Source organism: Aythya fuligula, chromosome 1 (genome assembly GCF_009819795.1).
Source record: "Aythya fuligula isolate bAytFul2 chromosome 1, bAytFul2.pri, whole genome shotgun sequence".
NCBI lineage: Eukaryota > Metazoa > Chordata > Aves > Anseriformes > Anatidae > Aythya > Aythya fuligula.
In genome coordinates, this window is record NC_045559.1 from 75,798,750 (window position 1) to 75,822,683 (window position 23,934).

At 39.2% G+C, this 23,934-nt stretch overlaps 1 protein-coding gene across 3 annotated transcripts in view; it reads right to left on the reverse strand.

Moving 5' to 3' along the window:
* The window catches only part of RASSF8 (Ras association domain family member 8), an 85,012-nt gene that overhangs the window by 5,269 nt on the left and 55,809 nt on the right, over nt 1–23,934 (reverse strand). For all 3 annotated transcript variants that reach the window (XM_032190977.1, XM_032190956.1, XM_032190966.1), the window contains 2 exons: nt 11,939–12,132; nt 1,462–2,351 (listed from right to left, as the gene is read on the reverse strand). In XM_032190977.1, coding sequence (XP_032046868.1) covers nt 1,462–2,351; nt 11,939–12,041 — 993 coding nt within the window. In that variant the 5' untranslated portion in view covers nt 12,042–12,132. The remainder of the gene's footprint in view (nt 1–1,461; nt 2,352–11,938; nt 12,133–23,934) is intronic.

Consider the following 23,934-nt stretch of genomic DNA (forward strand, 5'->3'; position numbering starts at 1 on the left):
CATAGCCTCAGTGAGTGTTATTGAGGACTCAATAATTTCAGTTAGCAGAAATCTGTATGCATAATTTCTCTAGGCTAGAAAAATATGGCCAAAACTGCTTACAGTTTTCATCTGTTTTGCTTTAGGTGAAAAAATCACATTTTTCTCACTCATTTTGTAAAGACAACTTATACACACGTGGTTCTGGGTGCTCAGGAGTAAGGATGCAAAATCCCATTACATATTTACAGTGGAATTATCTGATTGCAACTGCAGCCCTGTGAAATACAGTGATTGTGAATCCCAGGAATACTGCCAGAATCACAACTCAAATGGATGTGTTGGTTCCTCAGTCTTATCTTACGTGGTACGTTAAAAGTCCAGGATTTGATCCCCAGAGTTACAATCTCTCCTTCACCTCTCTGCTAGCAGCTGTATTTCCATTTATATTTATTCTTTCGTGCTCTATTAAATTCCAAGTGATATCATCAGCTCTTGAAAGGAAGTAGAGACTGGATTCTCTTGTGACACGTGCCACAACTGCCTGATGTGGAGAGAAAATCCTTAACACTGGCAAGCTGGACAGGAAAAGGGAGATGCTGCTCTTTAAAACAATGTCCCTGTAAGATAGCAGCTGTTTTAACTCTTACATCCATCTACTATCCAGATGCTGCTTTTGGACTGTACTTTTTAATTCATCATCTTTGGTAGCAGAAATAACCAACAATCCGAAGTTTAGCTTCGGAAAAGGCTATGGTGGTGCCAGTTTCCCTGAAACTTAATATGATGCACTGATCTGCCAAGAGCTGGGGCCTAAATTCTCAAGTTATCTAACCCTAAATCAACAGGGGCTTGAAGACAAATGCTTTTAAAAGAGTTCGGCCAAGAGCACTATGGTCCTGTTCAACACCCTGCAGTACAACCATCCCTCGGCTAGCGCTGAATGTGCTATTGTTCATGCAAAAGATGGTATTTTTTTTGAGCTGTGGAACAATGCAGACTCACCAGCGTAACAGTGCTACACTGAGGTAATGAACACTCCCTCACAGCATGGCAAAGGGGCCAGATGCATTGCCATGGATGCGGCTGCATTGCCCTCAGCTACTTTGGCTGATACTAGCTCTGGTATTTTGCTATCACAGTCCACTGCATGGTGAAGATATGCTCTGAATGATTTCTCAGAGGTCACTGGGCAGTCAGTGAACGGCAGCAAACATGGGCTCTAACTGATGGGGAAGGAACTTAGCCTGCATGTGAATAAGGAGAGGTTGTCTGTGATAGATAAAATTAAAATTGACTGTTCTTCAAAGCAATCTGAATCGGAATTTGAAAATGGAAGCAACTTTTTCTTCCTTTTACCCAAGTTCACCATAGAAAGTTTCTTATGCATTCCTTTGTCAGCTTGAAATCTGTGCTAGAAAAAAAATGTTATGATCAGGTTTTTGACTTCTGCTTAGCCATAGATAAAAAGGTTGTTCTTACCTGTAACCGTTTGGTAGCTTGGCCCAGAGATCTTTCTACAGCTTTGATGCCGTTTTCCAATCGTAAACTTTGCTGGCCCTGAATATCAATTTCACCTTTCACCTTCTCAATCTTTTCTTTGACCTCTTCTTCATTCACTTGGGATTCTTGAACTTCCCGATGTAACTTCTCCGCTTCGAGGCCACTCTCCATATTGTGGATCTGCGACACGTAGTCCTTCAGCTTGCTCTCGCATTCTAGGATCCTCTGCCTCATCTCCTGGAGCTGCTCCTTTAGCTGTTTCTCGTTCTCTTGTTCGATCTGCAGCTCGTTTTCCCAGAACTCTTCCTCCTCGATCTCTACTTCGTTTCTTTTGATCTTCTGCTCTAGCTTGAGGATTTCTTCCTCCAGACTGGAGTTGTACTTCTGCTCCCAGTACCGGATCTCTGCCTCGTTGGACTCCAGCTGCTTCTCAATGCACTGCAGTTTATCTGTCTGGAGGTGAATCAGCTTCTTCAGCTCTTCTGCCGTCGTTTTGCAGTTGTTGAGCACCTTCTGCTTGAACTCGGACTCCTTACTTTTACCGAAGATGTCCATTAGCCCCTTCGCCCCACCAGTGAAGGTCAGGGACTTCCTTTTCGGCTCCCTCCGCTTCATGGCTTTGTCATTTGGGGGCCGCAGCTTGGCCAGGGGTGGCAGGCTCTGCCGGTACAAAGTCCTCTCGGGGCCGCGAGCCACGCTGTCCGAGGTGGGCCTCTCACTCAGGGAGGGCCCGGTGCGGCGCAGGATCAGCTGCACGTCGCTGGCGTACTGCCCCCACTTGTTGAGCGACACCACGGGGTTCTCGTGGGGCGCCAGGTGCCGCTCGGTGTCCCGCCACTTCTCGATCAGCGCGTAGCGACCGGTGCGCCCTGAAGGGACAGGAACAGGGACAGGCGTCAGCGGCTGCGCCGCCAGGGGGCGCCGCCGCCCTGGGCAGGGCAGGGCAGTGCCCGCCGCCGGCCCCATCGGCGGCTCCGGGGGGCCCTTCCCCGGCACGGCCCGCGGGGCGCCCCCACGGAAGGGCGGACGGACGGACGGACCCACACCGCGCGGTCTCCGTCGTGAGGGCGAAAGCCCACGGCGTCGCGGGCAAAAAGGTGCCGAAAATCGACTGGTTTTAAAGCACGCGTTATCCCAGGGGATTTTGGAACGGTTCTGCGGTTAACGCTAGCCCTAAACACATAGTTTGCTATTTTAATGCCATACACATATCCACTGCCACGACAGGCCATCATTTAAATGGTAATTTATGTCAGCACATACACGCTTGAAATGCCAGTCATTTGTGCAACTATGAGGTGGGGGAGTTGGAATAAAGGTAATTTATCCATCTGATGTGTTTTGTTCACTTTCTCCACCTGCCTAGCCAGTGCACGTTCCCCCAAGGCACAGTCTTGGGCTGGAAGTCTGCCTCTGGCCTCCAACCACAACACTTGCACAGACTCCCCACCTCCAGTCCGTAGGAGGCAAGCTCTGCCACACCAATTGACACATGGTGTAGCCCCCTAAAATCTGCTAGCATCAGACCAGCCTTAGAAAGAGCTCCCCAGGAGAACGGGTAGTTTGCTGGAAATGGCTCCTCTGATCTCACTTTCTCACAATTAGTTCATGATGAAGACAACAACAAAAATCAGCTTGACAGGCACAATCTAGAAAGCAGATTGCTTTGGCTGGTGGATCACACCAGCAATAGTTAGCTGGCCAAATAAGAGGCCAAAGCATCCACATTCACTTCCAAGTTAGGAGTGAAAGCTCAAAGAAGATGCAAAGATTTAAATGATTGAAGTCAGCAAAACAGGGCAAGCAGCATGGAAACATTCCACCTCCCCTAATGCCTTATAAATAAACGACTTGAGGTAAGCACTGGGGAAAAATAAAAGTCTATCGATAAACATACTACTGTGCTTAGCCCACATTTTCAGAAACAGATCTAAAAGTTTACTGTCATAAACTACTTCAAAACCAAGTTTATTATGCCAAGATACAAAGTCAGATGTTATTTATTTGTTTGTTTCACCAACCCACAATATTGTTCATTGACCCATTAAGATTTATGGTTTGTAGTAGGCATCAGTGTTATTATAGGAAAAATAAACCTAGTGCTGTTTGCCACAGTGTACTAACAATAAAACCCCAAGGAAGAAAAATGAAATAAAAGTGTGCTACAGATCCTAGGACAAAGGTTGTATTTTCCACTCTATTTTGTTAATCTTAAAAACTTTCAGCTTTCATCTTGTAATCATGGTAATGCTACTAATGTTCTTGTTGTGTCAGAAACAGCCAGGTTCAAATAAGTCTTAAAATTGTAATTAGAGTACCACTAGGGGAGTGGTCAGCATGCAAGTTCTATTCACTTTGCTACTAAATGCACTGCTTAAAAGAAACATAATAAGAGGCAAAATAGAAAAGGGGGGAAGGGAATAAAGCTAGCAATCTCAACCAAAAATGAAAAAGGGAATTAAGCAAAGTGCTTGCCAAGAACTATTTCCATCTTAGATCAGGATTCCAAATCAACATGCAGTCCTAAATAATGAACTCCATGCTGAAGAGCCACATAAAGGAAAGTATTTAGTAAAAGTCATATTTACACAGTTCAACAGCCACACCTGGAGTTCAATACTAGTCTAAAACAAAGCTGTCCTCATCTGAGATCATTACCTAGGTTTACTCTATTCAGGCTATTTATGACAGTGTTTAACAATACCTAGAAAACCACAACAGTGATGTTTGCTTGCATTAGAGGGGATTAATTCACAAATTAAAGGGTGAGTGAGCTGATTCAAAACTAATGACAGAATATTTAAGAATACAGGTATCCTTATAACAAACTGCTATTTTTGAAGTGCTACCACTAGCAAGGAGAAAGCAGGTTGCTTTGATTGTTGACAAAGAACAGTGCAATGCCTGTATGCTGCTTCTTGTCTTGTATGTTGTCCAAAAGCTTTCTGAAACAGACTTGTTTGTGTTTATGCAGCAGAACAACTCAGCCCTTCCTTATTCACACAAACCTTATTTAAAAAATGAACTTGTTAGTTTTACTTATGTTATGTGCCTCACATAAGCAACGTACAACATACATTAAACCATACGGTGTTTTTACAAGCTATATATTCCATACACTTAATCTCATGCAGATTTATGAAGTATCTTCAGATAAAGCTAGATAAGCAGTGGAGCAGACTATTCAAGAAGCTGACACAGCACAGCTTTATTGTACCAACGTTCACAGCAGGTACATGCCTTGTTAGTGGATCCCTTACAACGCCTGAAAACAAACTTTTTTAGAATGTATACTATTAAAACACATTAGATGATTTTTTATTATTTTTTTTAATACTTTACCAAAATGCCATGCCAATGAGAATGGTTAGAGAAAACAATCCAGTCAGCCCAAACCAAGCACCATCAGTGCTGTATTCTACGCTTTCCTCCTCAGAAAACAATGATTCAGGGACTGGAGAGAAGCAGAGAGCCTCTACATCCCATTCACTGCCCAACTAGTTCTCATTAATATTCTGTGCTGGTCTGCTGAACCTGACATGGACCACGTAACATTGCCATCTCAAAACAGTCATCAAGAATTCATGTCTGTTTTGCAAAACAATGGATTACAAACTATAACAAAGTATGTATATATTTACATACATAAAGCACCTTGCATCTGCAGGAAGGGTCAGTGTCAAGGTTAACAGGTTAAGTTTATACCTAAAGCTACCTTGGCATGAAAACTTATCACAGGCTCTATTAATAACGGAATGTCTTCAAAACAATCTTTTATTTTAAAAGGGAGAAATAGATCAAAAAAGGAAATATGGACTCCAGAACTCTGACAGCCTGCAGTGAGTCTGGGTACACTGTTTTGAACTCAGCTCTTTCTAATGCTATCGGGTATCACTTGAGCCATTAAAGAGCTCACTACAACCAGTATCCTGTACTAACCTCTGCTTCTCTGCACAGCCAGACACCACAGATTTCAATGCCCATGTCATGTGCCTGACTGAGGTAGTCTTAGTTTGAGATTGACCTAATTTGGTAATTTAAACACTGATTTCATTACAATGAACGGTGATTAAAATATTGAAACACAGGAACAATATAATAGAGCATTTCTTTTTAGACTCTCAAGGGATGGACTTCTTAATTACACTCCATGAATATAGTAGGACACACAACTATTACTCACTTTAAGCTTCTCCATCTGCTTTAATATTTGCAGCTGAAAAAGAACACATGAACGACTATTTCTGCTGTCAAAAATGAATTCAAAGGAAACTAGTAGCAGCAATGTTTCTCATGCAACACTTTTGGAAGGATTCTAACTTGAGAGGTCATCAATACTGCTTTTCAGTACAGGAATGAATCATCCCTTCACCCCTTCCCAAAGGGGCATGAACCTTTACACAAAAAGCATTTCAGGGACAGGCGCATCACTGCATGCAGGTAGCACAATATACCGTGTAAAAACAGAGCTCTTTGAATTACCGTTCTAGTCAGGCCATATGAGGTTATTTCAATAATTTTAATAATGAGGTTATTTCAAGCACAAAGGCTCATCTTTTCTTTAATTGTCTTTTCTGCTTCATGGCTAGGACCTACAGCACTGAGTCAGTACAGGCAGGTGAGGCTTTGCTCTGGTCTCAGATTACTTCTGGGAAGGGTAGGGAGACAAGCACTCATTCCCCATGGGGAGGGACCTCTCCTTCCCTACGGAATGGGCCTGAGTGGGCAAGAGCAGGCCTCTGTCACCAGAGGCCACACAGCTGCACTTCCAGCTTCCCCTCTTCTGACCAGAGCTCTGGGAGGCACTGATGAACACACCCTCTCCCCAGTCTGGGCCTTCTTGGCTTCCCACAGCCCCAGGCAGGATGCTGTCTTCCTGAACAAAGCAATAAAAAAAAGAATTGTACATGGGGAAAATTTTGCAGGCACTCTTAACATATGAAACACTTCAGAGAAAATGCTCTGCCTTACCAAGGGACAACATCATCAACTCCTGAATCTTTAATGGCTCTGATGGAAAAGTAATTGGTGGCTATTTTAATAAACCCAGTATGATTTGAGCTCAGTATCTGTAAAATATGAAGCTCACATTTCATGCACTATGTGATACTTAACATCCATAGCAAATTTAAAAAAAATCATTCCAGCTACCTCAAAACTCATTAAGTACACAAGAATGATTAGAAATATTAAAAAAAAAAAAAAAGTCTTTAAAACAGAGGTTACAGAGTTTGTGTTACTCAGGTTTCTTAACTCATGCCATATTTTGCATACGCATGTATCCATACCATAGAAAACAAGGAAAATCAGAGTGGGGGGTCAAAGTCCTAGTAAAACATGCCCACAGAAATATATAAAATATATTTCATATATAATGACAGTGAGGCAGTCTACTTGGTTCAGTACGACTAGCTGTGCTTGCAATGCATTTGTTTGCCTTAATCAGGCCTGAAGCCTTGGTTTATTACTGTTAACCTTTCTCTTACATGGGGTATACAATAGTTGATTGCAATCTGACAAGACAAAGCACTTGAAGTCATCTCATCCATCTAGCTGCCTTTCATCTAAGCACCTCACAGTAATGCACTTATGTTATACCGATTTCCTAAATATGCAAAGCAATGCAGAGCAAAGATGGGGAGACAGTTTGGCCCAGGTCAGACAGCAAGATGTAGCAAGCTGATAAACCAGCCCAGGTCTTTGCTGCATGTGCCACTGCTACACTAGACAGACCACATCAGCAAAGGTGGCAACAAATCACCCCACCCAACCACCCTGTAACTAGAAAACCATGAAGTTCACGTGAGCACGCTTTGGGACCACCACCACACACTGCTCTCTTGTGCTTTCTATCATCTCTATCAACATTGCTACTTAAACCAGTAGAGAATGAAAAGCTGGGGTGAAAAGTTACACAGGTTTTAAGTGATTCTCAGCAGTACACTACATGATTAATCCAATGTTTGAAAACTTTAGTTTGTACACAACAAATACTATTCCCTTTTTCTAACCCCCCTCAAACTCACTGCTATGATTCAATTCAACCTCAGATTCTTTTTACTCAGTCTTTGACAGCGAGCTCTGGCACTTGCTTTAGCAGAAATTGTTTGGAGGAAGGGGTGAACATAAAAAGAGACAACACTGAAGTGGCATGATTATTCCAGATAGAGCTCTGGCTGAGCCTTACAATGCTGTAATGCATATTTAAAACAGCATGAATAAGTCTTTGCTTTATTTTCATAAATGCATCCAATTCATCTTCAGGAAGAATACTCAACTACAACAACAACAAAAAGTTGACAGCTGCATTTGCTTAATTTTGAAGAGAGACAGCTGTACTGCTGTTCAGCAAGGCAAACCAAAATCCACTTTGGTTTGAAATTCAAGATTCACTTCTGTAGACTACAATATTCATTTTCTAGGAACCAAACATGTCATTAGGGGTACAGAAGACACACTCCAGTCTCCAGAAGGGAAGGAAATCACAAGAAATGCAGTAAAAATCTTCATGGGGCTAGAACTGGAAGACCACCACTTCTGAAGAAACAGGACAAGTGTGTTTGTGGCTGCTCCATTCATCATCATATTCCCTTGAAAGAATATTTATTTTTAAGATCTGAATGGAAAACAGATAGGAAAAGGTTGCTTAAAAAAAAAAAAAAAATACTGTTGTTAAGCTACATCTGTCTACACTAACTTCCAACACAAGTAGCTCACAATCTTCAGCATGCAGCCTGTTCCCCCCCCCCCAGTATTTTAGTATTTTGAGAGGAGCCACCATGCCCATACACATCAGGCTGTAAGTTTGTATACAACTTTGTGAAGCACTGAGTGGATTCACCAACCATCTCTTCACACATGCAGGTGAAAAAAATCAGTAACTTTTTCACATATCTTTTTCAGTGGACCAATTTAAGAGGAGAAATTTAAACAAGCAAGCAAAATTTATATGAAGCTGTTTTGGCACAATTTTCACTGAATGCACTGAAGAGCTAGTGAAAGCAGAAAAACAGGCAGAATTTGCTGTCAAATATACATTTTTAAAATAGACAGCGATGGATGCGATTTAAAAAAAAATCTCTCCTGACAAAAGTATTTTTAAAACAAGACCCACAGTTTTCCATTTAATCTGTGCACTGTGGTACACTCTTGCATTATGTTGAAGCGTTGAAGCCTTAGTTTTTGATGACAAAACAACCTTTTCTTGTATTAAAGGTCAATTTTCATCTTACTTCATAATCTGCAAGCAGCTTGAATTAAAAAAAAAAAAAAAATAGCGTCCCTGAATAAAACTCATTAAAGGTAATATCAAGTATTCTTCAAGACACCAGTGGGAGGAGAATTCACTCTCTGCGAACTTGTAACCTGATAGTTTTATGACTTAATTGAACAAAATTCCAGAGACCCTCCCTCCAGCTAAGGCATTTCTGGAGACTGTCTCTCTAAGTCTGAGACACAAAACATTATCCAGAATTATGTCTGATTACTATTATTCTCTTCCTCATTTGTTAAAATATATGTGTGTGTTTTTGTTTGTTTGTGTTGCTTGTTTTTTTTAATCGGCTTTGCTGGAATCACCAAAGAAGATAATTCTATTATTTATTTATTTATTTATTTACAAAAATTAGGTTTATTTGAGATTTAACCTTTAGCTTCAAGCATAACGAAAACTGAAAAACTAATTTGTACAGAAACTGGGAGTACAATCATTTGCTATTCCTCAATGATAAAGAGAAGGGCAAAAGGGGAAGGAGATCATCATGCAAGAAGAAGAAACACAAAGGATATCCATCAGGAGTACAGCCTCAAAGGAAGAGCCATGCAGACATTTCCACTGAAAGAGCACTAGTGACAGAAACTAATTTGTAAGTAATGGGTCAAAGAGCATTACATAGGCAAGTTAAGTGACAGAACTCCTATTCAATGCCAAGGGATTAGGCTATACTTTGGCTACAGGGCAGAATCTTATACAAAAGTGTATAGCCTAACATGACTTGCTGGACTTGCTGCTTTCGTTTGGTTAAGATGTAGGTTACTACTGACTTCCCATGATATCAGAGAAGAGCTGGAACGGAAAGAGATTAAAACTTTTTTTTTTTTTGGGGGGGGGGGGGGGGGTCTTCCCCTACAGTGGGAGATCAGGAGAAATGTATTTGATCAAGTAGCAGAACAAAGCACGAAGGAAAAAAACAAAACAAAACAAAACACACCACTTCTTAACTGTGAGTGTGACCAGTGTGACCAAACCCTGACACAGGTTCCCCAGACAGGTTGTTGATTCTCCATCCTTGGCCATACTCAAAACCTGACTGAACATGGTCCTGAGCAACCTGCTCTAGGTGACCCTGCTTTGAGCAGGGGGGCTGAATCAGATGATCTCCAGAAATATCTTTCTAGCAGAACCCATTCTATTTATTTATTTTTTAATTTTATTTTTCCTATTTTTTAATAAATTGTACAGCTTTATTTATTATTTTTTTTTTTTAATAGAACAGAGGCAGCTTTAGTTTGTCCATGAGAGGCTTCATGAGCTGCAGATGTCTTCAAAAGGTACTGACAAGTATCTTTGGCTTGTGCATTCTTCAGCAGATGTAGCTGTAAAATAAGTTAATTTGCAGATATTCCTGCTGCTGCACTTCAACACAAACAATATTATCTATTGCAGTTCATATTGCAGGTTCAGTGAAGGTTGTACTGTTGGGAGGTCAGGGATTGCATTGTTTAAGTCAAGAACTTAACAATATATCGTAAGAAAAATAAAACAACAGGAGCATCAGAATAACTTTGCAGACAGACTAACAGGCAGACAAAATAACACTGAGTCCTGCTAAACTATGTGACTGCTGAAGGAGCCAGACTGAGAAGCGGAAAATAAGATCAGAGCCAACCAAGGAGAAAGCCAACTTAGACTGGCTACTTTCCACCACCAAATGTCAGGTGGGAGCTAAACGAATACATTTTAATAGCTTCCCATTCAAATTTGAGTGACAGTTATTCCTGGTAAACTGGTACATACAAGCCAAATCAAAGAAGCAGACATATGGTTGCTTTTCTGATAAATGGCCTGATAGGAGGGTTGGGAAAACCCTATCTGCCAAAGACATATAATTTATATGGGTGTTTAATATTGTCCAAGCAGCCCCCCTGAGAAGCTGGAATATGGTTACTCTAGGTGTTTTCTAGAGAGGATATTTGCCTAAGAAAAGATTTTCCAAAGGTATATGATCTGGAATTATCTTAATTTGGCTCTGCTTGCAATTGAAATTTATCTCCACATGGAAACAGAGTCGCATGCCCCAAGTGAACTGGTGATGTGTTATAGAAAAGGAAGTCTGCTCAAATGACAAAAACTGTGCGTTTCCAAGACTGACAGAGTATTTTCAGAATTCAAGCCAATAACTGAGGGCAGGAAAAAAAAAAAAGACAGAAAAGAAATCACACGGAAGAAGATAAGAGTATTGTCTAGAATTGGGATCCTGACATTTTTGTTTTCTGGGCAAGAGGAAAAGGAAACAGGATGAAAAAGGATGAAAGAGATACTGTAAGTAAGGTAAAGAACAGAAAAGGCTACCACAAGCACTTTTTTTTTTTTAAATATATGTGATGCTTTTTATATCACTAGGAAATCATCATCCTAGCATAACTATCTTTAAAAATCTACAGGCAGAAAATGAGATATGGAAGAAAGCAATTCACAAACTGATTAGGAATAAGTGAAAATCTGCAACTAATACAAACAGTAAAAGCACACTTTACAGTTTACCACTGGATGCGAGATTTTAGAGAGATACTCTCAACCACAGAGAAAGACCTGAGAAGACTGAAGACAGCACTAACAAGACTCTTCTTTATTGCTCTGGAGCTTCAAAGATGATTGGTTTGGCGTTGTTGATTTTGTTTTATAAACTGTTCAGCAAATAGCTAAAACTGAACAAACTTCAAGTTATCCTTTCATTAGTATCAAGTTACGTGAAGTGCAGGACGAAAAAGGAACCTGAAAGATATATTTTAATGATCTATACTATATCCAATACAGCTACATATTCTTTCAATGTGTATAATTTCAATTAACATCACTAGCTTGTGAAAACCAATCAACTGTTTTGCATGGCTTTTATGTATCCTTGGTATTCAGAACATCGACAGTTCAGCACTTTCTTTACTCCAGACTGTATTTACAATGACAAACAGCAGCATATAATTATTCAGAGAACAAATTCTTACTGAAAGTTTACAACTTTCTTTTTTTTTTTAATTATTATTATTTTTATTTTAAACTTCTCTCTAGCAGGTTAAGAAAACCCAAGGACAGCAAGTTTACTTTGCCTTCTAAGACACTACAAGATTATTTCATTGTGCTTTACATGTTCATGCTCTTCTGAGACTCAGTACAACCCCACCACCCCTTGGTTTAGCTTCACCCCAAACCCAAGGCATCCAGCTGACAGTTACTTACCAATAGCTTGAGCAAGGGCTATTACAACTTCCTGGCATGTTGTGACTTCGGTGACCCCACACACAATTCTCTGGACTCCATCCACCCATACCTTGAGCTCCATGGTTCACCAGATCATCCAAGAGCCATGAATGCAACCCAGTCAAGTCATACTTGCAGCTACACAAGAGATAATGCAAGTCTTCTCTCAGAAGCTAAAAGAGAAAAAAAAAGTCCTGGTGTTTATAGACAGGGATTACCAATTTAAAAAGTGTATAAATTCAGCTCAGCATCTATTGGGTAGAAGAGGTACATGGTCTCATTTCTTTAACTTAATAGCAGGAAACCATTATCTCTTGCTTTGGCAATCTCTACATATTCTGTTCTTTTAGACTCACCAGAAGTTTCATTACAGTTTATTTCCTAATGTATTATAAGTTATGACAAAAAGAGCACCAACAGAAATAGCATCAAATAAACAACTCCAAGGTAAATCCATAAGTTTCCAGTAAGAAGTGCCCTCCTTCCGTTACACATTGCCTGGGTGTCTCAAGGGAATGGTTAGAGACATGTCAGGTCAGTAATTCCTATCAGGTACAGCAAAACAACATCTTTGATTACAGCCATCCTTGAGTGTCCCACCTTGCTCTCCATACAGAAGTAGTTGAGGGTTCCTAGTACCATGTAGAAAATGCTAGAAAACCCAGAAAGGAAAGAAAGCAGAAAGATCGTTTCTTTCTCTCTAGAGCAAGGAGGGACATTGGGAAAACGCTGTGGAGGTACTTCCGTGCTTGCCAACATTGTGCTGATTCTGTAAATTAGATTTTGGCTTAAACGTTACCCTGGGCTTTTCCACATGCACTGCAATGACACTAAACTGAAAAGTAAGTTATGCAACATAGTCTATCCAATTCTTGCTTTCGAGTATGGTTCTACTGCCTTCAGTGAAATAATGCTGAAGCTGTACCAATTAATATAGTGAATTAGCTCACAATCTCACTTAGAAGAAAATTCCCAATGTTTGCAAATGGAAAAAAATAGTCAGTGCTGCCTTTTTTTTTTTTTTGAGAGACAAAAAATGTCACGATTCCAAAAATCTTTCTGCACTCAAATGTCTGTGCACAAAAAAAGTTATATCTACGGAACTAAGTTACAAACTAGCAATCAACCATTTGCTCTCTTCTTTTTTTATTTTTATTATTTATTTATTTTTATTTCCAGAAACATGAACATATTCATTATGTTAAAACACTCAAGTTTTGTCTAATGATAACATCTAGATAATTGCTGATTTGATCCCTGGAAGTTTTGTTCCAGGCTCAGCTCAACTAGGAGCTACTTTTGTTCTGATTAAACAGATCCACCTGGATTACAGGTCACAAAAGTTAGTTTCTAGCTGGAACCGCTCAAATGCTGAACTTCAAAAATTTTGAAATAAAACCTCCAAGTATAACGGTCTATCTAAAAACAAACAAAACCACCAAAAAAAATTTTTTTCCTTTTAAAAAACTAATGAGATGCTTGCATTATTTAAGCAGATAGGGGAAAATAAGGCATGATAATACAGTAAAGGAAGTTCATGCAATCAGGTAATCCAATACATGTAAAATTATAAAGCTAAAGAAAATATTTTTGAAGAGTTAAATTCCAGAGAAATGAACAACACACAAACACAGTAAAAGAAATCTGAAAATTAGAGAAGATTAGTACAGACAAGCTGGGTAGGGTTACACAAAAAAAAAAGGTAATCTGATGATGATAGACTAAACAGAACTGCACCTGGAGGGAAAAATTTAATACAGTTCATTTTACAGCCTAATCAGAACTGCTTTCTCCTAATGAAGTCAACATCTCTTTCTGCATGAAAAAGATGTGCTAGCATAACCCTCAAGCTACAACAGAAAGGTTGTTTCCCTTCTGCAGCCATCTACATGTACTCCATTCAGCGACTGACAAGTATCGAGCCCAAAAGACCTCTTGATCTTCATCTGACAACTTGTGACATTCAGCAGCAGCACACCTCAAACACTGCAAGGGGCAGAGCAGTCAAACCACATCAGCATGACAAGATTTAGTGGAGAAGCACTAAATGATCCTGCTGTAAAGTGAGTATGCACACCAAAATCCCTGTGCAGAAGTATCCTTTTTTAGAAAACAAAAGAAATCTAAGTCCAAATGTACAAGTAAAGCTTGATTTCAAATAATTAATAATTATTTAATAATTATTAATAATATTAATAATAAGCTTGCATAATTAATAAATGGAAAAATGATTGCTTTTGAGAACACCAGTGAATACAGAAGTTTATTCCTTTGAGACATTAATGAGCACCCGAAAACCCAAAGAGGTCAATAGTTTAAACAAACATTTTCCCATGTAACATGACATACTTCAAAGAAAATGACTATCCACACAAGTTTGAAAAGTATACAAATACAGAAACTCTTCAGTCAGGTAAGTCAGGCCATTTTAACGCACCAATAAACTAGCAGGAGAAAGTATTTCATTATCCTGCAATCCAGCACTGACTGAGAAAACACATAAGAGGCCCCATCAGTGACCTCCATTGTTTATTCCTGGAGAAGCTGTCTTCACAAATAAACAGACCTCACATTCCATGCCCAACTGTAAGGAACTTTATTAATTAACTTAATATCTTGCTGAGAGTTGAACAGTTCAAATTTACTGGCACCAAACAAGCCATCTCCCCATGTGACAATACACACGTCAGCAAAGAATCTGACAGCTCTAATTGTTTTTCTGTCCGTCAACATCCAAAGTATTATCTCAATTTAGCAAGCCAGCAAGTACACTTCCCCCCCAGCCAGCACACACAGTGGCCTTGCATTCAGTGCAGATCAGTTTTAGTCATCTGTTTTTCTAACATCCACCTTTAAAAAAAAAACTGAAGAGAGTCATCATTTAATAACAAAATATTTGCTGACACTTCCAGTTTCCAAAGCAGCAAGTAATCTGAACAAAGCATCTTTGAAACAGTCCAAGCTTAGGGAAAAATATTCCAATTAGTTTTCTTAAAGGACAAACACTTTCAATGGACTAAATAGTAATGGTGAAACCATACAAGCAGCTTGCTGTATCACCTTCTGTCGGAAAGGTGATTGGGACCAACATGTAGGACTGAAGGAAAGGACAGCGTGACTCACCATACTACTGGTATTCTTTCCCAGATCTGTCAGTCACAAAAAATGGAACGTGAATAGACTTTAGAAACTTAAAATCTGTGTGCTGAAGTCACTAGGTCTCATTATAGTTTCTAAGCAAAGAAAATCTATAAAACAGCAAAAAGACCATCTAGGATTAGTTTGGTTTCTAGGACTGTTCAGTAAAGTTTACAGAGAAGACTGAAAAACAAGATCTTTTGGCCGTATGTGTCTCTCTGCTTCCCAATTATAACTCCATAAAACTTTTTTTTTACTAGCATTTGTTTTTCCTTCTTACATATTCAATTCTTTATTTGCTGACAGTTAACTCATGTACTATGAATAGCTTCTTTGCCTTTTCACTGAGGTCTCTTCTGACCGCCCCAAATAATTTTTCAAACTAAAGCTTGTGCCGAAAACATACGTCACACTTTTGCAATAGAGAAGGCAAAGTAACTCACCTCCAACAGCATACAATTTTTTTCTCTAAAGCAAATGGAAAGGGTGGGGGAAAAAAAACACCTCACTTGAGGTTTCGCAATACTGTAAGTTCAAAATCAGTTCAACTTACACGTAACTTCTTGTTTTAGCAATGATTAGGAATAGAAAGCTAATTTACTGAGGAGAAGCACGCAAGCTGAAGTCTGACTCTGATCACAGCTTTCCCCTCTCACCCCATCCTTCAGTCACCAGCTGTCTAGTGACAGGTATTTCCGACTGGAACCAAGCATCTGAAATTGGGCAACCCTCAGCTACTGCCTCCCCTGCCCATCTCCCCAGTGGGTAGGTACCTTGCCTGCAACCTCCTCAGCTAGCCGTGCATTATGCAATTTTTCCCTAAATTCTTCCTTTGTCCTGTTTGGCTCAGATCTTGCTCTTTCAGACATTTGTTCAGTTTTCTAAGGGAAAGAAAGCTGTAGCGTACGTATATATTACACGCACACAACTTGGCTACCTCTTCACAGCTAGTTTACAAACCACAGAAAGGCTGCTACTTCACAGAAGACTGGCAGAACTGAGAAAGTGCAAAGGGGTTTTCTGCTTAAAAAGATTGTCCATGCAGATGTTTGCCAAACCTATCTATCCTTGATGTAAGTGTCAAGTCATGAGAAACCCTGAGAGCTAAAATTAAGATGTTGATTTCACCTCATTTCTAATCTTTGCAACATTCACATCATCTGAAGGCAGCATGCTCCTCAAATCAAGGTTAAAATTCTCTTGCAACTGGAATTAACTGCTGATTTTTGACCAAACCACCTCAGCAAATCTCTGTTCCCCCAATAATCAGCATGCAGCATACTTAAAAGTGAGGACACATTCATTCACAGTTACCTGCAAACAAGAATTGCCTAGAGTTTGACTTCTTCTGCCTTTGTTTCTCGTTCTATGCACTTCAGCCAAGTTGTGCTCCTTTCCTTTCACTACTCTGATACCAGAGAGGGCTCTGGACAGACAGGGGGCTAGTTCCACCCAGCTTGCTAGGTAGAAGCTGTTGGTAAAAACAGTTTGTACAAGCAAGGTTTGACAGGGGAAAAAATAAAAATCAATTAAGTACAAAAAAAGCGAGTTCAGCTACCCAGAAAGAGCTTATAAACATCTAGAACAGCATGACATTACCCCAGGGTGACCAGGGAGACATTTGGCAGATCCTCCCTCCCATAAAAATTCTGAGCAATACAGTAACATTTTCCAGATGAATATGACTGCAAATAGATTTGGCTACTGGAAACAAGCTAACTGGCATTTACTAAAAAGCCTCTTCCCTTGGACTGATGAACAAGAAATACCCTACGTGATATGCTGCTTCCCATGAATAAACAGGCAAAAATATGGCAGGTCCAGGACAAAGTATCAAGTATAAATCCTTTGCACACAAAGGTTTTTTAAAATGAAAAGGTTGTGGGTTTGAAATCAGCACGCAACTTTCTTGAAAAAGAAAATGTTTATACAGAAGAAGCATCCAATTCTTTTAGTGGGATTGAGATTTCCACTTGTGGAGTGTTACGTGTTTGCTATACCAGAAGAGTGCTCAGAGATAATAAGCACTGCTTAAAACAAACAAACCAAAGGTCCCACAACCATGAAGATGACAATGTTGAGAACAAGCTTAAGAGAGAGTTTCAGCAGCAAGGAATTTCCTCACATGAGATTCGCAGAAAGATGATCTAACACGTGACTGCACAAAACAGGCCAAAATCCAGATGCCGTGAGTGTTATCCAAGGCACTCTATGCCTATGTATATACAATCTGTGACAGGTCCAGACAATGCTGATGTGTGAGGTCATATAAACTCAACTACAAGAGGATGTTCCTAGCAACAATGGGTGCTAGAAATTGTGCCTCCAGATAGCCTAAAAGTTCCCCAAAGTCCAAAAATCATTTTCCCAGAAAATAATAATAATAATAAAAAAACAACACAAACAAATAATTGGCATGCTGTCTCAAAGGCCTCAACAGAGCTTGTCTCTTCCACCCCCCCCACCCCCCCCAGTCAATGCAAGTCTGAATCCAAGTCTTCACTGTCCCTGTTGACCTTTAATGAGTAAACTGAAGGCCATACAAGTATACCAAGACTACCCCCAAATTTATTAAGAGGGCATCAGTGCTCTTTCTCCAACATCCTCAGCTAACTTCATTAAACTCGCTCAAGACTGCAAGTAATGAAATGAAGAATCTTTAGATTATCATTTAGCAATGATTTAACTGCAGCACAAAACAGCGTTGAAGATGTGGTACAGGAGATGAGGTAGCTAGAAAGCTTCATGATCACATTTTGCATCTAAAATTCATGTGTCTTCAGAGAAAAACAAGTTCTAACCCATTGCCGATAATATATATTGATAATTGGAGCAGTAATACTGTCAGAAACACCACAGCCTATAATACCTTGCATCTTGATTTACTATATTGGAGCAACACAACTGTACTTCTGAATGTTTTCAGACCATCACAAAATTGTTTGAAAGAACACAAACCAGCAGGTGAGCTGATTAACCAGATTGCTTACTAAAGATTTTTCTATTTGGTAACCTTTAAGAACAATTTTTGTTTATTTTTAGTTTTGTTTTTTAAACAGTAAGTTTGACACACTCACACTTGAGTTTATTCAATGAGAACAACACTGAAATGAATGCTCTCCTTTCCCTAAGATTAGATATCAAAAAAAAAAAAATCCACACTCCACATGGATGCAAGGTACAAAAACCCACAGGCATTTTGGAAATAATGACAGAACTCAAGTCAGAGCAGTCAAAATTTCAAAGCAGAAGTCTATAATTTGAGTTTATTGAAATTGATAGGATTTATTCTGATACAACTCAATCACATTCAAATAGGATTAATCACTAAATCACAACCTTGAATCCATTTTGGTATTAGGACTGGAGTATAATCTGCAGGTAGTTTTGAATGAAGCACTCCTTTTCCTCACTCTGCATTGCAGCTACTAACAAAATAATCAGTATAAAATAATCACACTCCTACTAGAGATGAAGGCCTGAATAGACACACCATGAAAAAGCTGTTTTCACCAAAAGGCCCCAAAAGGATTTGTTTGTTGGTAGCAGCATTGTAGAGGTTAAGACAGCTAACAGCTGGGATGTATTTTATTCTGTGGCAGATGATATCCTTTTCCAGATATGTTAGCAAAGGAGACTGTACTACTGCATATACATTACATTCTATAACAAACAGCTCAGGAAAGCCATATGCATTAAATAAACATTTCGTGATTTACCATTTTCAAGTCAAAAGGCATACATTTACCACACTAATGTTTTCCAAAGCCCTATAAGTGTTCTTTATTAGCATCAAATATACAGTGCATTTGATAAAATGACAACCACAACTTTATTAATAGCAGCAATGTTAAGTGGAAGTCACATTTATCCATCTCTTATATGGTCTAAATACTGTGTGGGAGTGAAAGAAAACAAAAAGTAGAGGAACAAATAAGCCATTTCATTGCAGCAGAGATATTTATATGAAAGCTACAATGAAGTAAACTGTATTCTTACTTCAAAGCTGCCTTATACCTCTGGATGCCCCAGCTTCAAAGAACAGAAAATAGGTCACACTCTGGAGTTGGTTTCAAGGAAGACACTGCCTCACCCATCCACATTACCATTTGTCTGCAACCACTTAAAGCAAGTTGAGGGTTTGATTGAAGACATTTGTGCACAATTGCCAATATTTACAACTGAAGGTAATGAGGTAATGTGTTCCATTTTGGCAAGAACTGGATTAACCCTTGTTTAAAAAAAAAAAAAAAAAAAAAAAAAAAAAGGTTTAGCCTTTTGTAAGGCTAAATCTTTTCTTTACATTTCAGTCTAGAACACATGCTACATTTGCTATGATATGTCATTTGACTAAAGCTACCCTGAGTAACAGCTGAGGTGTCAAAGTGAAGCATTCCTTGGACTCCAAATGTGAACTGGAGAAAAAATTCATAAAGTTCAGAGTAAAACATGTAGAAACCTTACTACACTTCCTACATTTCAATACGGGTCGAAATATAACATTTTCTTCCACTACATTTTTGGGAAAATTGCATACAAATGAGCCACTCCACTTCAGCGCTTGCACTGATGAATGCAGAAAAAAAGTACATCTTACAATTAAAATATCTATTTAAATTTGAATTAGCTTAAGTTTTACAAGTCAGTTAAAAATATGGTTTAAAAGCCAACGTACAACATGACTACTGAAAAGAAATCTTGCTGTAATTATATGCAATTTGTGAAAAAGAGAAAAAAGGGAGACATTTTCAACTTAATCAACGAAACAACTCTTTAAGAAGATGGTAATCTCAAAGCTTTATTCAGAAATGTTAATTTATTCGTTAATCATTACCTAAAAAAATTTCAAGCAACTCTCCTGGCAACCTGGAAGCCAGACAGAACATATTTCTGCAAAGACTCTTTACATAGCTAGGACAATTAAGGGCAGGGAGGCAGATGAAGGAGGGAGCCCCTTTCTGAAAATTTATAGTTGGCTATGCTTCCTTCTATATTTCCCCAAACTCAAAAACTTCTTAGCTTCTTCTGTTCTTTATTTATAGGACTCAGCTTATCACTTACATATTTCTTCTCTCCAAACAACTGTAAGTTTGGGTAATTGTATTTATTAGGGCAAAATCTGAGGTAATCCTAGTATATACAGCAATAGCTTATGGACTAAAATCCTTTTAACTGCATTGACTTAATTTCCCTAGTCTTCTCAGCGTTGTGATGGTGCTACAGCCAGCTCCAAGCCATCTACATTGCTTTGGCCAACTAGCCACACTGTCTCAAAACAGCTAAAGAACTGTAATGTTACCTCAGGATGTGAGTACACTTGCATAGCTCATCTCTATTCAGTTGATTTTAGGGAAACCGTTACAAGCTTCATACCTTATAAACCATTAATTCTCTGTAAATTTGGCTAACACCGACTTCGAGGCCCAAAGCTCACCAGGAAGGGCAAGAAGTGTAGAGACGAGTAACACCACTACATATGCTTCCCTTTGAGAAGCAGTCCTACAAAGATCACATACAGTATTCATAGCTTTTCTCGAACCCGACACGTAGCTGTTCAGGAAAGACATGAGTCTATGCCAGAAAAATTACAGCAGTTAAACAAAAACCACAAACCGTAATGCCAATAGAAAATGGATGTTAGTTCAATATAGCAGGAAAGTGGTTGTTTTCACATTCCTTTTCTTACCTTCCTTTTCAGTTGCAAGAATTTGTAAGCCAGCACCACTCTCCATTTATCACTTCTCTGCCATATTTTCAAATACTGCCAACATTTTGTCTCTTCTTTCTAAAATACAGCCTTACATTATAGGCCATGCAGCTACAGGCTTTCTTTTCACATTTTAAAGACTGTGTATTCCTTCTCTCTGCCCCCTTGGCGAACTCATCTTGTCCATTTACACATTTGCCCAGAATGATGTCAGGATAGTTTTCTGTAGTCAGCAGACTTGGCAAAAAGAGGGAGTGTGAAGTAGCTCTCCCTCTTCTTCTAGTAATGCAATCTACTTTTCATTCAGGAAACCCTTCCAAACTTTTCTCTAGCCTTCTTATTTCTCATACTATTTCCAAGTGAAGTGTACTTTGCTTCATAGTTCATTTGCAAGAGGTGTCTTAAACATTCACATAAAAGAGAAACTTTGTCAAATTACTGGCTGAATCTCCTCATTATGCTCCTACAAATCCTCCCTTAACCTAATTCTCCCCAGTTTCTGTCAAAACACAGAGAAGCAACAAGTGGTGGTGACCTCACTGCTTTTCATTCTAACTCATCTTTTATTCTACTCATCCCAGTGGATTCCTGGTGTGCCTACACACACCTTGGTTGTACTTTCTGGTAGGACAAGACAAACAGTGATTTGCCTTCTGAGCTTCTGGAACGCAGTCAGAGGACTGGCAACTCAGTCTTGCCTTTTGGGTATACACTTCTTTCACCAGAAGGAATTTTACCATCATTCCTCTTGGTATGGTGAAGATTCACCGTGTGTGTCTGAATTTAATTATGAGATGCCTTGGATGCCAGGCGCTGGGACTGAAGAACATTCAGAACTTGACAAAGAACAGTCCAAGTTAAACAAAACAGCTGTATCAACAGCTGAAGTGCGTGAGTACTTTGGCTTCATAAGCATCAGAAGCGCAAAGTCTATTTTGCTTTTATTTTCTGAAGCAAAGAAAATAAGTAAATCAGAAGATCCAAACAGCCCAGTTTGGATTTCAACTTCTTTTTCTTACAAAACTTGAAATATTGTACCCACTTCTGTGGACCCCTCCTCTCCACAGAAACATGGAGGACAGGCTGTGTCTTCTGGAGAGACATCAGCCATTTGCAGAGCTAGCCAGGGTTAAGGATTTAGAACTCTGTGCCAGATCTTAGTAAGAAGAGCCCAACCAGCTTCTTTTAAATGAGAAGTGGTTGCTTGTATTTCTGGTATTTACTGATATGCAGCTGTGGAAGTGTACAATACCGGGTACCATTAGGAGGCCAGAATGGCTTATTAAGCACAATTACCTAGCAAGTAATCTGAATCCCGGAAAAGAACTCAAAGTTTCTTGTATCTGCTAAGATAGTGAGCAAATAAATTCCTAGAACTATCTAAAATATAATGTGTTAATGAGTTCAGACATGCAAAACATGGCATACAGAAGTTACATAAGAAATGAAGAGAATGAAATGGGATTTTTTTTTATTGTGCAAGTAGAAAACTCGTATTTTAATATCAATGTCCAAATTACCCACGCTTCTGAGCATCTTTTTCAAGAAGAAATCCATTCCTCTAAACAAGATACTAGGTTTCACAGTCCTGAGGAACAATTAAACATTCTGTGGTTTGGACATCTTTAGCATAGTTTTCTTTTCATTTTTTTATGTGCAAAATAGAAAGATAGCATGAATCGGTTTTGCATTATAAGTATATAATGTATGTCAGCTTTAAAAAAAAAAAGTGCAAGTCTCTGGGACATCTATCAGCATTACTGTAAAAGGTGACAATAATGTCCTATGGCTAATGGAAATTAACTCAAGATTATTCTTGTACTTCATGTTTCTGTTTTATTAATTAAAGTCCAAGGGACTTTAATTTCCAGGAAGTGCTGAGGCCTCAGCCTCTGTAATTTCAATCACTTCAAACACGTCAAATTAAGCGGCCCAAAACAGATGTACTTCAGTGACTTGAAATTTTAATCCCATTTGCTAAGTTCTCCTCCCCCTGTTTTTATTTGCTTAAATTTTTCACTCTATATTTTCATTCCTGTGTTAATTATTTTCGTTGAGTGAACTTCAAGTTTTCCAAGGAGCCTCCTACAATTTAGTCATCTAAAGGACCTTCCTCCTGCTTTGTTCTCTTTTCCTCATCTCAATTGCAGAAACAGCTTCCAGTTTCACCATCCCTTCTCACAAAATGACTGCAATGCAAGGAACAGGCCCTAGAACCAATGCTGATTTAAGCCTTCATCATCCTCTCCCCTTTCCTGCAACCTTCCCTCTTCTTTTCTTCTCTTTTTTTTTTTTTTTCTCCTTTTACTGTATTATTGTATAAACAACACAGCCATTGGCATGGACAGAGGTGACCAACCTCCACAAGAGCAGAATAAAGTAATATAATATTTGAAAACACATGATATGACAAATTGGGTACCATAACAGAATTCGCAGGGGCAGTTCACTGCATTTCACAATCGTGCTTCTCAGCATATTTGTATCCACTCAAAACCAGGAGAACTTGATTGCTCAAATCTTTATCAATTTAGAGTGGAATGCTCTCATGTAAGTAGTGCATTGTGCACATAAAGGTATCCCAGTTTAAGTCCCTTGAAGAGGTACTACCCTTCAGAAACAGCTTGTCTCTGAAGGGAAGGCACTGGAAGAGGCAGGCCTGCAAGGCAGATCCCAGCCCATCCCTGAACCCCTAGAAGACACTCTCAGGTATGCTGTCCATGTTCTGCGTACTGATATTGGTAAGAGAATAACAAATTCCCTGACCTACAGGTCACCATAAGACTACCTTTAGTGTTTTCACCATAACATGAATTCAAGTGCAATTCCCTCTTTAGCAAACTGACCAGCTTAAACTTTGTCCTGGCTCCATTGCTATAATCGCCTAACAACTCTCAAGCACTTAAAAATCTGTGTGTAGGCAACCAGCATAGTCAACAATAGTAGCAGTCTGGATTTTTCTGTAAAATGAGGTCATGCTGCACACTGATTGCAAGAAGGAAAGTACAATCAAAACTTTCAACTCTTATTTTCATTCCCAGCCAATCTCTGTCTAGAGAGGAAGCAGTTGCTTTCACTGCAACGTCTACATCTTTTGTAGGTGGTCAAATCTGTTGCCCCTCATGTCCTC